At 40.7% G+C, this 16711-nt stretch overlaps 1 protein-coding gene across 1 annotated transcript in view; it reads right to left on the bottom strand.

Annotated features, from left to right (window-relative positions):
* PROM1 (prominin 1) overlaps positions 1–6641 on the bottom strand; it is a 124250-nt gene extending 117609 nt beyond the window's left edge. The window contains 3 exon segments of the mRNA XM_032223647.1: positions 4224–4272; positions 4274–4400; positions 6604–6641. Of these exon segments, the coding sequence (XP_032079538.1) occupies positions 4224–4272; positions 4274–4400; positions 6604–6641 (214 nt within the window).
* Between the last annotated feature and the right edge of the window lie 10070 nt (positions 6642–16711).

Here is a 16711-nt window from a genome sequence, read left to right as displayed (position 1 = left end):
GGTATGGACTTCGTCCCAATGCCTGAGTATCCAAGGGATCCCCCTCCTCAGTCAGCCTGACTGATTGGATGTTGATACTGAAGCAACTGGGGAAAATGTCAAAAAAGCACTGACTAAAGCAGCACAAGCATAAGAAACAGGGAGATAAACACCGGGCTCCGCAACGGTCATCCGGGTGGGAGAGAAGGTTTACCTCTCCACAAATATTTGAAATTAAAACTACTCAAGAAACTGGGGCCAAAGTTTGGGGCCATTCCCATAGTAAATCATCAACCCAGTCACTGCAATGCATTGAAACTGCCTCGATTTCTGGGGAAGAGACACCCGGTGTTTCATAGTAGCCTCTTAAAACCCATTCGGATCCACTCTGAGACCACTACCCTGGGAGCCCCAGGCCTTGATCATAGGGGGCCAAACTCATTATCAAGTCAACAGTCCTTGATTTGAGGTGGCACAGGAGACAACTCCAATACTTAACCTGGAAGGGCTACCCCTTATCAGAGGCATCTTGGATAAAAGGTAGAATATCCAGGCTGATTGCCTTATAGCAAAATTCTGCAGAAATCCAGGCAAACCCTGGGGAAGGAATGCATCCTAAATTACATATCTTTTCAATTTGTTTCTGTGTCACACAGGTTGCTTTTGGGAAGTGAGGGGAGCCGGATGTCAACTTGTAAAGCATTGCCATGACTATTATCAGGTGGATTGGAGGGAGGATTCTATGCATACCTTCGGCCAGAGTCGGATATCATATTTCTATACTATGATATTGCCTAATCTGATAATGAAAACAACCAAGCTCAGAGAGTGCAAGAATCCACACTTTTCCTTTACTCAAAAGAGTCTTGGGACTTATACTGCCCACTGTGGCATCCATTTTGTGAATAAACAGAATAAAACAGTTTTTAGGACTGTTATGACAGTCTGAAAATTTACAATAGAATTCACCAGCCCCCAAGTTCCTCCTTCCTGATTTACAATGCACCATACATGAACATATGTGCATATAAATACATGCATTGACTATTCTTGGATCCAAAAAAGGTCTGTCTACAAGATATTTGAATGAAGACAGGTGGCACATGAAACTCACATGTACTGTAACTCACACGATTCTACCATGTTTCGTTTAAAGAATATCCCAAATATGGAAAACTAATAAATAAAGAGAAAGCTCAGATACTGTTCTTTTTCCTTGCTGTGATAGTTTTTTTTGCATCCTGAGGATTTTCAACAATTTTCATTTGTGGGAGATTACCGATAGGTCTGTTGCATCAAGCAAATAGCTAATAGCTACTCCAAGCTGATTGGGATCACCCCTGTCATTAATGTCCTGGAATATCTTAATTTTGTAGTGATGGCTTTCAGATATAAGGAAATATAAGGAAATATATTATAAATATAAGAGGGAAACCCTGCCTTCAAATAAGTATTTGACTTTCCTGGGAAGCCAAACTATCGTTAGCATTTCCCCATTTTATTGCTAAAGGCACCTAAATAAGCAAGATAAAAGCTTTCCCCTTAATTTTAAAGAACAGATGGAACAAATACAAAACACCTGAAAATTCTCTGCATTTTCCAGAAAACATGGACTAACTCTACTTAGAGTTTGCATCCTCATTAACCTGCCTTCTTATGGCTCACTTGAGCTTGTCTTCTAGGTCACCATCTGGAGAGGATTTGTAACAGATTAAGAAAAGAGTTCAAATGAGGTGTTCTCATAGCTGACCTGACCCACTTTCTAATATCTTAGAATTCATTCCTCAGCATGATCAGTACATGTGTCCTTTTTAAAAGAGCCCCCAAAAGAGAAATTATAGATCCTTCATCTCATTGAGGTGATCAACCAAGTTTGGTTGCCTACTCTAGGGCAACTGCAAGTACTGAAAAATCTGAATTTTAGAGAACGTTATAAGAGACAGCTGTATTTTATTTTATTTTATTTTGCAATAGGACCCATTAAAACAACCGTCACTTTTTTTCCTTCCTAGCATTTTGTCCTAGCAAATGTTAACACCATAGAGTTTAAGAACAAATATACTTTTCTTCCCTTATGAGTTCTGTTAAGGTGTGATCACATCAAGCTGAGCTTATATGACACAATGACTCAGTAAACAACTACGGATTGCTATAAAAAGGACATCTACCTGATCTGATGCTATTTTCAAGGCAACAATACAGGTTGTCATTGGAGAGGTCCTTACTATATTTAGAGGCCAAAACTGTTTGATACCATCTGTACCAGTGTACCAATAAAACAATATCCCTATAAAAATCACAATTCTTCCAAAATATATTGATCCCAAGACATCCCAGGCCTCTAATAAGTAAACATCCAGGCCCTGATGGACCTTAAGACCATCTACAGTACCTCCCCTATTGTAAACCCACCTGCTCTGGAGACACACACCCAACTTTAAAATGTCTTTTCCACAAAGTCTGCTGGTTTCTGTTCTGGTCTTTTCAGCACCAAGAAAATATCTTGGTTTTTTTTTTTGAGGTAGGTTAATCAGTTTTATGGTTCAACAACAACTGCTATTATTTTCTATTCTGACCTTATTTCTAACTCTACGGGTTGTCTGAGACATAGGAGGATTAGAAATTTGCCTGCTCAAGATGCAGAAGGAGTTTAGAAAGCTGCTACACAAATATTTTTAAAACTTTATTGCATCGTTTTAGACTTAAATAGATAAACAAAAGTAAATAAAAACCAAGTTGATAAGCTGTAAATTAAAAATTATCTGAATTACTGAAATAGAAACACGAAGAAATTTATGATTTATGCAGAAAGAACTCAATCTCTTCATATAAAGAAACAGACCTATGCCAGGGCTTTTATTTATTTATTATAAGGCTTTTGAAAAATATCAAAAAGGTTATAAAAAAAGGAAAGCTTTCTGAGAAGGAAAGGATGGGATTTCTTCGTACCATTGGCTGTTTAAAACCTCCTTTACACTTTCCCTGGATAACCATAATTCCACCTGTCCATGTTTTTAGTTGGTATAAATCAATACGTACTTGGTGCACTCACCTGCAAACTAATCAACAGTGGGTCAGAATGGTGATACTTGCAAAAAAAGGGGTGGATCTTTAATCATGCATTCATGGCCATCATCTTGATTTTTTTCATAACTTTCTGGGGGATCCATGGTGCAAATTCCACCTTTATATGATGTTACCAATGTCTCTTAAATAATGTAAAAGTGCAGTTTGTGTCCTAATGCATATTTCACCCTCTCAACCTCTTTCTAGATACTCTTGTTAGCTTCTCCTTGCCGGCAATTAATTGTTTTAATAAAGGTTGTGTCCTATTGAAAACTGTATACTAGTACAGCCACTGCTTTAAAACAGTAACTAATAATTTATCAGTACAATATTATGTACTTAAGCAACTCACAGATATACAGACTGTCTTATGTGATTAACCTAATGCTAAATGGCCATCTCTCTTTCAGTGTAGAATGACAGAAACAAATGAATAACTACTTTTCCATCAATTAATACATAGCCAGGATTTTTTTTATCACAAGATGGAACACCCATGAATACATAATATGACATATTCAGTATTGAGTGTCCACTTTAAGAAATGGACAGATATGCAAGCCCCACTTATCTGATCACTAACTTGGTAGTGGCTCTTTCTCCTGTCCTTCAAGGCCATTCCCTATGTCCTCTATAAATATCTATGGAGAGAAATTACATCCCCCATTTCATCTATGTGACATTTCCAAATTCTTCACTTTGGAATATTCTGCCATCCCCAATTATTATTTTACCTGGTAAGACAAAAATAAGAGAACCCTCCTAGAGTAACCCCACAGTGGGACAGGTGGCAATAAATTTAACAAATAAATAATCAGAGAGTAAGCTTATTCAGAAATCAGATCCCTCAAGAAGAACAAGTTAACTTTGATTCACAACCATCTTGCCTCAAAAACAATTTTGTTCGGGGGAAAATGCCAGATGGCTTCTTCTTCTAAACCTTTTCCACTACTCTCTTTTCTGGTAATTTAGCAAAACACATATATATACATACACTATTTATACACACACACACACACACACCCAAAACTATTCACAAGAAATCATTCCTCTCTTCTGTTGATTTGGCACAGTGAGTTTCTCTCAAAAACATAAACTACACTGCTTCGCAAAACTGCCATCTCAGATAGGATCTTCTTTTATTTTTCAAAGCCAATTAATATTAAATATATACCTACCTTGAGGGAAGTAATTGGGCTGAACTATGCAGATGAAAGAGTGGACAATTGTGGAACAAAATCCCTATTGTTCCGGGCTCATAGTAAGCGTTGGTGTTGTATATCTTGTGGGGAACATACCCAAAATCTAGTGTTTCAGAAGGCATTTGAGGCAAAGGCTGCCGTTCAGAAATTGTTCTCCACAGAACAATAAAGAAGCAATAAATAAACTTCTCTAGCCATGGCTGACCAAACTCATAGACGAGGCAGAAGAGAGGTGAATAACACCCTTGAGATGAGATGAGTTTTGCTGGGCATATACTTCAAAATGCTTTTCTCTGAGCTCTTCATAAGAATCTGATTAATAAAAAGAGAAAAAAGCTGATTAACAAGTGTCATCTCATTCCTGGAATTCAGCAGATCCCCATCCCATAATGGATATAATATCCTATGAAATCTAAATATCTTGGTATCTTAGCAGGAAGCGTATTGGAAAAGATCTGTGCCCATTACATAAGTCTTTTTATTACAAAGGAAAGAAGGAACCACCACTATAGGGTGTTGTACCAACTGAAATTTAGTATAAGTGTACACTGTTAACATTTTTTCATCATTAAAAGTGGAGTCTGGGATTAACCAATCGTCAACCTTGGATCTACATTTACAGATGCAACATTTACCATTTTAATTATGAGAATGGCAATTAAAGTAATAAAGGTGGATAATAATTTTATAAATAAAAATCCGTGCCCCCCCCCCCAAGTCTCCCTAGTGAACTACAATGCAGCTGAAAAATCAGTGCAATGGATTGTGGATTTGTCAGCAGAATTTCCAAACTGTGGTAAAACCTCTTTCAAATCAAATTTGGTAACTTCAAGATGATGTAGTTTTCATGGCAACCAATCCCAATCAAAAATTTCTGGAGGCAGATTTGATTGGTTAGTTCTCCAGCTGGACAGACATGGGATGGGGGGGGGGGCTCTCAAGAGTCTCACATGAACCCTGTCTGACAAACCATCTCCGAGATCTTTTTTAGATCGGAACCCCCTTGGAGTGGGGGCGAAGAAGGGGCAGCTTCTCATCAGACCCAGGGGGAGGCAACAGGTCCCTCGCAGGTCGGAGATTTGCCCTCTGAATCGGAGTAGGGGCGGCAGCATGGCAACATGCTGCACAAGAAGCTGACTTCCAGACAAAGCAAATGAACAGGAGTGTGAAGAAGAAATGAAAGACCAGTAAGAAAATTCATCTAACCTACAGTCATAAATCAAACTTGGAAAAGGCAAATAATCTTGAGAGCATAAATAATGTTGATGGTCAGACCGGGATTTTTTTCAAAAAGAAAGAAAAGGAAAATGGAGGGTTGAAACACTAACCCCACAAAAAAAGCCATTTGTTTGAAACAATTTGGACAGAAAGGGAGTAAAGCAGAGAAATGACAAACCCACTCAAATACTAACTCTAAATTTGGCTTCCGACTGAAAAGATTGTGTTTTTAAAGAAGTCTAGGAGCGTGAAGATTTATTCGTCCAAGTGTCTTTTAACTAACATATCTTAAGCAATCCCAATTAATGAGAGATGGAATGCAACAAGGGAGAAAGATCAAGAAAAAAGCACTATCTCCTCATTGACAACTGATAACCTAATCTTGCCTGTGTGGGAAATTCTAATTAACAACTGCCGTAAATCAGAACTTGGAAAAGCAGGAGGCAAAGAAGAAACATACCCAAGTTTTGGCTGTATGCAAGCTTGTTCCAATGAATATATTTTGAACAGCTATGACCAATCAGAGGTGAGAAGTGACAAGGAAGGGGAAGTAGAGAAGGATGACAGAGGGAAGAAAGGAGGTAGGGGGAGGAGAGAGGGAGAAGAAAGTGATGGATAAGGTACAAAGATGGTGTATGGAGAGCAGAAGAGCCAATAATTGTTTTTGGGAGTTGATGGTAAGATGAATTGATGTAAACATTTAATAATACAATACAATGTTGGCTATGTAATAGTATACGTTTGATTATATGCTATGAAAATGAAAAAATAAAAAACTTTATATATATAAAAAAAGTTTCTGGAGGCAGTTGGTGCAGTGATGTGGCATCACCTTCTTCTGGAATAGCTTTTCAACTTTCTGTCAGTCTCCCATTCAAATACTAGCCAGGGTTGAGCCTGCTTAGCTTCCAAGCCTGGAGGCAATTCTGGTGGCCTATACATATTTCTATGTATCAGCAGATGGAACTGACATCTGCTGATACATAGAAAGTGATAAATCTTATACACAAACACATATTTTATTGCATCAGACTATGGTTACTGGGCTACACCTTAAAATGGAGCATGTTGATAATGCTCCCAGATTATTTCAACAATGATTTGTCAAATTCAAAATTAAGCAATAATATCTACTGACCTCACTTTTGGAGTTGCTAACAGCCAAGCTGGTAACATTTCCTCGGAAAAGATATTTCAGTCATGTCCTTTTGCTCCAAACTGATTAATCCAAATGAAACCTGTCAAAGCAAGGAAAGCATAGATATACTTCATCTTGCCAAAAAAAGCAAAAGGTTTATAAGTGCTTTCTGCTTTTCAGCACACAAATGGTTTCGGACTTCATTGTATTATGGCCTAACATTTTATCTTTATTTATAAGAAAACAAGTAGAATTGAAGGTCACCAAAACATGATAGTCTATTGTTTCCATTTTGTCCCAAACTGGTTGTTTTCTTCTGCTACATTTCTCACATTCCTAATTGAAGATGATTGTATGGGTTCCACCACAAAACCGCGTGTGACTAAAGCGCGTGTGACTAAAGTGCGGTGACAAAACCGCACCGTCAAAACCGCGCGACAACAGCGCGCCGACAACAGCGCGCTCACAGAAGCGCGCTGTAACATAACCCTAAAAATAACCCTAAACCTAACCCTAAACCTAACCCTAAACCTACCCTAAACCTACCCTAAACCTACCCTAAACCTAACCCTAAACCTAACCCTAAACCTTACCTTAAGTTAAATCGCGCTTCTGTCGGCGCGCTGTTGTGGGCGCGCTGTTGTGGGCGTGCTTTTGACATCACGGTTTTAGCACCGCGGTGTTGTCAGCGCACTTTAGTCTACCGCGGTTATGTCATGCCACGGATTGTATGAGGGGGAAAAGCTATTTGCGAAAGCACCTGAAGACCAGACAAGAAATAATGGATGGAAACTGAACAAGGAGAGATTCAACCTAGAAATAAGGATAAATTTTCAGACAGTGAGAACAATCAACCAGTGGAACAGAAGTTGCCTTCAGAAGTTGTGGGAACTTCAGAGCTTGTGTCCAGCTTCATCCCTGGAAGAGACTACACTGCCATCTGTCAGAAATGGTATAGGGTCTCCTGCTTGGGGGGGGGGGGTTAGTTGACCTACAAGGTCCCTCTCAACTCTGTTAATCTGTTAAAGACTACATATTTAACATAGCATATTATGGAAGTACATAATTGTTAATTCATGAGTTTGAACAGTTTTAAGTAAATGTTTTAATATCAGAGCCTTTTAATATTATTTTAATTTGTATTAATAAAATTGTTTTACATACTTTTTAAATGGTTTGCAGTGACTTTGCTGTTCCTCAGTTAAGCACTAAGATTTTTGTTGGAAATCCTCTTTAGAAGAATGCACATAAGGACATCCAAAAATAATTGTCTTAAAGTTGAAAACTGATTATTTTTAAATTATGAAATGCCTCATAATTAGCCAATTAAAACAGAGTACAAGTAACCCTCAACTTATATTCATTTGTTTAGTGACCATTCAAAGTTACAACAGCACTGAAAAAAGTTACTTACAACCATCACAGCATCCCTAGTCACATGATCAATATTCAGGCACTTGGCAATTAGCATGTATTTATGATGGTTGCAGCATCCTGGGATCATGTAATTGCCATTTGAGAACTTCTCAGCTGGCTTGAATGAAACGGTTCCACCACAAAACCGCGGTAGACAAAAGCGCGCTCAACGAAAGCGCGTACGTGATGTCATCACAGCGCGACGAAAACATCGCGCTGTGATCGATAAATGTAAAAATAAAGCGAAAACCTTACCCTAACCCCCCCAAACCTAACCCTAAACTTAACCCTAAACCTAACCCTTAACCTAACCCTAAATCTAACCCTAAACCTAACCGTTAACCTAACGCTAACCTAACGCTAACCCTTAACCTAACGCTAAACGTAACCCCTAACGCTCTAAACCTAACCCTAACCCTTAACCTAACCCTAACCCTAACCCTAAACCTAACCCTTACCTTTATGTGAATCGGCTTGCTTTAATTTTATTTTTATTTCAATGTTTAATTTTTTTCGTCGCGCTGTGATGACGTCAAATGCGCGCTTTCGTCAAGCGCGCTTTTGTGGACCGCGGTTTTGACGGGTCACGGAATGAAACATGCAAAGTTAATGGTGGAAGCTGGATTTGCTTAACAACCATATAATCCATTTAACAACAACTGCAGTTATTCACATAACAATAATGGCAAAAAAGATAGTAAAACTTAAATCTGGGCTACTTCCTTGGCAATGGAAATTCTAGTCTCAATTGTGGTCAAGGACTACAGACAAGGGAGGAATGATGACCGTTAAATCAACTTCAGAAGAAGTTTGCATTAAAAACTAGTTTGCCTTGTAGTCAGTTACCAACACATCAGGATTATAATTTTACTAATAGGAATAAAATCAGTTATTATTCATAAAAGCTTCCCTTGAATAACACTGTGCAAAAAGAAACAAAAAATTATTAAGCAATATTAAGGCACCTCCTGAAAATGTCAAATGATGCTGCACAGTTTCTAAGACACTAGAGAGGCACACAAACTTTAAAAATAAAGTAAACTATCCCTTCATTCGCCATTCAGTTTGGAAATACCGTATTTTTCGGAGTATAAGACGCTCCGGAGTATAAGATGCACCTTAGTTTTTGGGGAGGAAAATTAAGAAAAAAAATTCTGCCTCTGCCTACCAGCATCCATGGTATTCAGCTGACACATGGTAACAAGGGCAGCCAATGAATAGACATAGCTACTAAGTCAGACAATTAGAGCTATTAGGACTCTGAAATTTGCTGTGTGAGCAACAAGAAGCCTGGCTCAGACGAGAACTAAAAGTGAAACTGCTTGTATTTTGCTTATATTTACTGCTACCTTGGAAAACCTGCTTTTGGTAATGTATTGTATATTATTATTATTATTAATACTGCTGAATCAGTTACTTGTGTGCGCTTTCTGGATGTAGTTATTGCTGCAAACGCTGACCAGCCAGGTCAGCTTTAGCACTTATTGCAGTCTGATTCAGCACAGCTGATTGGCGGGTGGATCGGACTGCCGGAATACCCCCAATCAGCTGTTCCAGGCTGCAGGGATTGCCACAGGCCATCGCTGCTTCCATGCCTCACATTTTTGGGTGGGGAGCTACATTCGATGTATAAGATGCACCCAAATTTTCATCCCCTTTTTGGGGGGGCAGAAAGGTGTGTCTTATATTCTGAAAAATAAGGTACTATTTTCCTGCTTCAGTTAAGTCTTGTCCAGAGTAACAACTAGATGTGGTATTTACACCAAGGTCATACATTCCATAACTGCATCTCTGCCCTTTCAGACTTGTCTGCTCAACTCCAGGAATTTCAATAGTTCCTAGCCACCCAGAATGTCCTACTCTCACCCAAACTAACAATAGGAGACAATGCTTCTCAACCTTTGCAACCTGAAGATGTATAGACTTCGAGAATTCTCCAGCCAGCTTTGACAGCTATGAATTTTCAGATTTGAGGTCCACATATCTTCAAGCTGCAACGGTTGAGAAACCCTGGTACATAGTAAGAAATGAAGCAATGATGAACTAAGCTGCTGAACAAGCATTTAATATTTACCATAAATTGCAGAACACAGCATGATTTTATGCCCTTAGAAAGTCTGGCTACTCAGAAAAACAATCATGCAAAAAGGAGATTGAAAATTATTCATCAGCCAATTACTCAATCGTATATATTTTAAACATTAGAATAGAACAGAGCTGGAAGGGACCTTGGTGGTCTTCTAGTCCAGCTCCCTGCTTAAGCAGGAGAAGCTATACCATCTCAGACAAGTTCTTCTTAAAAACCTTCAGTGATGGAGCGCCAACATTTTCTGGAGGCAAGCTGTTCCATTGGTGAATTGTCCACAATGTTAGAAAGTTTCTCCTTAATTCGAGGTTGCTTTTCTCTTTAATTAGTTTCCAACCATTATTTCTTGTTCTACCCTCTGGTGCTTTGGAGAATAATTTGACCCTCCCCTCTTCTTTGTGGCAGCCCCTCAAATACTGGAACACTGCTACCATGTCACCCCTAACACCATTAAACAGAGATCTAAATAGGAACTCTGCAATCCGGAAGTATATTTTAGGAAAGGATAAAAATAATAAATGCCAGGGCTAGCTAAATTTTCTGCTTTGTGTTCAAGAAATTGGCATTAGCAGCCAAGGACAGAGTAAAGCAGATTTGCTTAGCTCCTTCTGAAGTTAATCAACTGGAGGAAATCACCCTTACTACCATGTCACCAACTTCACTATGGTTATTTTGGTTTATTCAACTAACTCAGTTGTTGTAGAATATATAGCACCCTAAACCATGGCAATGTACATTATAAGCTAACACCTAGTGGAAAGGTTTACAGACATTTTGAAGCCAAAGTGCAGTTGTATAATTTGGAGGTTAGGTGCGTGATGGAAACACAGCCAGTGAATTGCAAAGAGGGAAACTATAAAAATAACATTCTAGGTAGTTAGTTATCATCATCGGGGTTATGATTGACTTTTTGAGTAGTCAAGACATGACCAAAGTATGATAACTTCTGTTTGATGATCTTGGCTTCAAGTGATATGTTTGGTGAGATTCTTTGTATGTTATTTTTGCAGTCCATGGAATGCATAATTGTCACTCCAGCACCACATTTCAAAGGCATCCATCCTTCTCCTATCTACCTTTTTCAGAGTCCACATTTCGCAGCCTTAAGTAGCAATTGGAAAAAATATTGAGTTAACTAATCTGCATTTGGCTGTGACACTGATGTCTTTACTCTTCCAGATATTATTTATGCCAGACATTGCAATTCTTCCAAGTGCTATTTGCCTTCTGGTCTCAGGTACATTCATCTTAATTACTGAAATTCTTCCCATCATTGACAAATCTAGTTTTTCCTATCTATTTAAATGCAACTTTATCTCCCTCCATATTTTAACATAATTATTTTTATTTATTTTTATTTCAGACTATACCAATATTGATTAAAGGTTCTTTTTTTAAACAATGGCAGAAAGATATATAACTAAATTTATTTGGCAAAACAAAAAACCAAGAATTAAATATAAGCTTTTACAGGATGCTAAAAAAAGAAGAGACCTAGAATTAGATTATATTATGATGTTGTTGTTTGGCATGGTTAAAAGATTAGATAACTTTGAAAAGCTCAAGGTTGTTAGATCTTGAAGGTTCTGATTTGAGATTTGGCATGCTTACTTCTAGTAAAGCAAAGGAAGAAACCATGAAGATGAGGCTTTTTTCCAATCAGAAAATCTTTGCTTTCTTGGACAACTGTTATCCCCCCAACCCCAGCTTCCAAACTAAAAAGAAGATAAAAGTAAAAACTTAATAAATATTTATTATTAGTTCATTTCAAAAATGAATCTCTATACAACAGAGTTCACAAACATTCCCATAGCATTTTAAAAAATCATTTGTGTTCATCTGCATCATGATGTAATTCTTTCCAATGATGTCTTTTTTGATTTAACAGATAATTGGGAATAATAGACACTATCATCACCTCCTCCATTTGCTCTTGAGTTTTTACAATAATATGAATATTGGTCAGCAGATTACGGAAGACTGTTCAGCATAGGAGCTTCATTTTATATGGAAATGGCTCCCTTAAGCTTGAAACAACGATATACAGGTAGTCCTCAACTTACAAGAGTTCATTTAGTGACTGTTCAAAGTTACAACGGTGCTGAAAAACGGGACTTATGACCAATTTCCCAATTGCAACATTGCAGTATCCCTGTAGTTATACGATCAAAATTCAGATGCTTGGCAATTGGTTCATGTTTATGATCACTGCTATGTCCCAAGGTCATGTGATTCCTTTTTGCGACCTTCTGACAAGCAAAGTGGGGAAACCAAATTCACTTAACAACTGTTACTAGATTAACAGCTGCAAGTGGTTCACTTAACAACTGTGGCAAGAAAAGTTGTAAAGCAGGACAAAACACATTTAACAAATGTTTCCCTTAAATTTTGGGCTCAATTGTGGTTGTAAGTCAAGGACTAGCTGTACTGGGTGTATACTCATGCTCTGTTAATATAGCACTTAATCAGGGATATGGGGCAAAGGAGATGGTCAAAATCTGCAAGATGGCAGGCACAGCATTGTGATCAAACCCTGAATGTACGCAAAACGCATGAGGCTTCAACAGTGACTATCCTGTTGATGTTGCAACAGATCTAATAGCCCTTCTACACATTGGATCACTTGAAGTGGAGACTGTGGGTCACATACTCCTTTGATGTTTCTTTTACACAGAAATTCGGAAAAACATATCTTTCCAATAATTGCTAGGTATCTTTGCTGTTCCAACACAGTCAAAAATTACAGCACAGGTGGCTAGATTCTGTGCATCAGCATTGGGGATTTATGGCACACATTTTTCAAACCCACCATAGCTATTTTATACAACAAATGTCAGATCCTTTGCACTGCTTAGTCCTTTCCCTTTTAGTAATAAACTGATTACGGGCCACATAGTTTATGGATTGTGATGCTAGTATAGTTAGGCCATGTATAATTGACAGACTGGATTTTATTACAGATTTTATCTGTAATTTATTATTTTATTCTAGAATTTTTAATTGTATATTTATTGAGTGTTTTTATTTGTTCTGGTCTGACTGTAATAAAAATTCTAAAATCTGGATCACTTCTCTGTGTTTAAGTTTGAAGTGCTTCATATTAACAATCAGGTATCAGGATTTATTAAAATCATTTTCATAAAGTGAAGATATGGCAAGTAACCACTCTAAAAATCAGTCATTTTTGGTGAAGTTACACAACACTTCTCGTGTTTTGAGCTAAAGTCTCTCCAGTGTGAATGCAGGGAAAAACTTTGGCAGGCTACTTTACACACATATGCTGTGTGAATGATGAAACTGCTTATTTCAAGGAGGCGAGAGCTGGCTACAGGTCCCTGGCAAAACCCATTGTTGTAGTCCTGTATTTGATCAAGAAGTGCAATATTGATTGCACAATTTCTACCCCTGGTCCACCTCAGGCCATTAACAAGCATGACCAAGGTTATTCGTATATTGAATTCTGGCCTGAAACTTGATTGAAAGGGATCTAGATTCGTCTGGACAACTTTCTCTATAAAGGGAAGGTTGGAAACACTGTCCAATCCACTGCATGGACCCAACTATGATTCTCCTTCCTGGCCACCTAACAATCCAGGAACAATCCTAGGTGCAACAAACCAGTGGCCAAACTAAAGCACAGAGAACCCTGTCCACTTCTTTATGAGTTGCTGCCTCAAACTCATTCCAGACCCTAAGACTAGACTTGTTTTTCTTGACAACACCTGTGAAGTAAGCTGGATTGAGAAGGAGGGATATTTCCAGTCTCACACCTAACCATCTACAGCTCAAATTTGTCTGCAGTTGTGAAAACAGAAGCATTTCTGTCTCAATACATGTTACATTCACACATTCAGCCTACCCAGGTCAGCGATAAAACTGGGGGGCCGTTTGCAGAGTCACAGTAAGCTAATTAGTGCTAACTCTGGTTTTCTTGAGGGAGAGTAGCTTTGCAAACCCAGCCCCTTTGCTCACTCTATGGTTCACTACGACGCACAGATCCAGAAGAGGGTTAATTGTACAACTAAGTTAAACACAGCTCTCGCTTGAAAGGTGAACAAGGGAGAAAATGAGATATTTCTAACCATGGAATTCATGCACACCTGAATCGACATAATTTTACAGGGCATAAATCGCCGGTGTGCGTGCGCGCGTAATTCGTGCCTTCTCTCACCTTTTTGTTTAAAAAGATTTGCCCTTCCCTCTGAGCCAAGCCCCCACGCACTCCGGTCAAGCCCAGCAGCCTTTCCCCAAGGTGGGATGGGAGGGTGCCGGAGCTGTATCCCCCCGCGCGGCTTTCCCCGTTCCAGCTGCACTGGAGAAACGCCCCTCCGAATGAAACGCTCGCGTAGAATCCGGGCTCTCCCTCGGCGAGCGGCTCTGCAATCCAGCGCCTGCGGGATCCCTTGAACGTTTCCCGGAAAGCGAGCGCTTCCTCGCGAGTAACCCAGCGGAGCCGCGCCCCCCCCCCCCCGTCCCCCGGGCATCCGCAGCTCCGAGCACGCCCACCGCCGGATCCTATCTGCCTCAAGACTCCGCCGCTCCTACTCCGGGAGCGGGGCCGAAGCCCACCTTGGCACTCACCCACCGATGACCCCGGCACCGCTTGGCTCGCTTCGGCTCCTCTCTGCGCGCAGCAACAACTGGGCGGCAGCTCAGCCGCACGCACTCAGCTTGTCTGCGGCCGATTCCTTAGTGCACGCCTGCCCCACGCGCCTGAGAAAAGCGGGTTTGGACAGGGCCGGACGAAACTACACCCACCGGTGCCGGCTGGGTCGGGACAGCGGGCTCAGTTGGGGGATCCGTTGCGAGATTCCGACGCCATTGCCACCGTCGCTCGCACAGCAAGCGGGAGGAACCGGTCGGGTAGCTCCAGCCGGTCCCGGGGGCCTGGAGCAGTGTGGGCGAAGAGGCAGGGGCTCTGCCCTACGGAGTGGGCACGGTGACCAACCCAGGCTCTGCCCCGCGGCGGCTGAGCAACTGGATTGCGGCTCAGGGGAGCTCAACGAGCGGGGAGGTTCCCAAGGTGCAGGCGGAGGCGGAGATGTGGGCGAACCCAGCTGGCAAAGTAGGATGCTACTCTGGCGCGCAAAGCAGGGCTAGGGCTGAGGGTGAACCCTTAATTAAACCGCGACTTGGTGAGATGCCGTTGGTCTCACATACACTACACACCCCAGGGAGGAGGCTGAAACCACAGAGGCTCCTGTCGCCTTCCCTTGGCTCTATTCGAACCATCCATCCACCCTCTTTAATAGGAGAAACAGCAGTTTTGCTGCTCCTAACCTGGTCTATGCCCGACTGAGTAGATAAAGGAGTCAAAAGTCATTTGATTACTGGAAGTGAAGGAAGTGGCCAAAGGACATCAGTCCAAGATCTAGAGGAGAGCTTCTGCAAAGTCTTCAGATAGGACAGTTAAGCGTTTTCCAGCAGCTCCTGAAGCACAGAAATAGTGTAGAATTAAGGCAGAACAGAGATTCACAACTTCTGAGCTCCCGGAATGATTGGAATTTGAAATGTGCCTTCACAAATTAGCTGAAAAATGGTAGCTCTTAGAGTCCCCTTGAAAAAGAGGGAGCTGAAGGTGGTGGTTTCTTTGCAGACAAACACCCCCCCCCCCACACACACACACTTTATGTATATGAAAAGATCTTTTGAAATATAGAGAAAAAATCTGATAAAGCTAGAGTATTTGTGGCCTTAGCCAGGTGTTGTGGCTCAGCAGGAGCCGTTGGAGCTGCCACCAGACTCCAACAGCGAGAGGGGCCGTATGAGTTGGCCCTGGAGGATGTGGAGGACCCTGGACAGGGTTCCGACTCTGAGCAGGGCGCAGAGAGACTGGTTGGCCACTAGGTGGCGCCTGAGCCTTGGACCAATGGGGAGGAGACAAGGGAGAGTGATCCAGAAACCAGCAGTGAGTTGTTTCTGGATGCACACCATTGAAGAGCTACTAGTCAGGAGCAATTACGCAATTACAGGAGGTAATTGTGCTCAGCTGATGGTCATTAGGCTCCTCTCCAGACTATAAAAAAGACTGCTTGTGACAGGCCTTCTTGCAGAAGTCAACGCTTCGACGAAAGAGAACGTAACTACCTTGGCAGGCTGGATTGCTGCCATGGTTTGTCGGACTTGCTACCAAGGTCCTTATCTGTTTGTCTTCCTTGGCTTTCAGCCACCGAGATTCTGGTCTTGCTAATTAAAGTACATTCTAGTAAAGCTTGTCTCGGCTTTCATTACTGGACGGAGGAGGGGGTCAGAACAGCCAGGTATTAAAGAATGTGACCATCTCCCCATTTCTTCTTTGTCAGCGATAGCCAGAAAAGCCAATGCAATTCTAAGGTGCTTGAAACTCTAGAAAAAGTGTAGAGAAGAGCAACTAAGATGATTAGAGGACTGGAAACTAAAACATGAAGAATGGTTACAGGAACTGGGCATGGCTAGTATAGTGAAGAGAAGGACCAGCGGAGGCATGAGAGCAGTCTTCCAATATTTGAGGGGCTGCCACAGAAAGGAGGGGGTCAAGCTATTTTCCAAGGCACCCAAAGGCAAAAACAAGGAATGAATGGAAACAGATTAAGGAGAGAATCAACCTAGAAATAAGGAGGAACGTTC

Source organism: Thamnophis elegans, chromosome 9 (assembly GCF_009769535.1).
Source record: "Thamnophis elegans isolate rThaEle1 chromosome 9, rThaEle1.pri, whole genome shotgun sequence".
NCBI lineage: Eukaryota > Metazoa > Chordata > Lepidosauria > Squamata > Colubridae > Thamnophis > Thamnophis elegans.
This window is presented reverse-complemented; position numbering and strand designations above follow the sequence as displayed.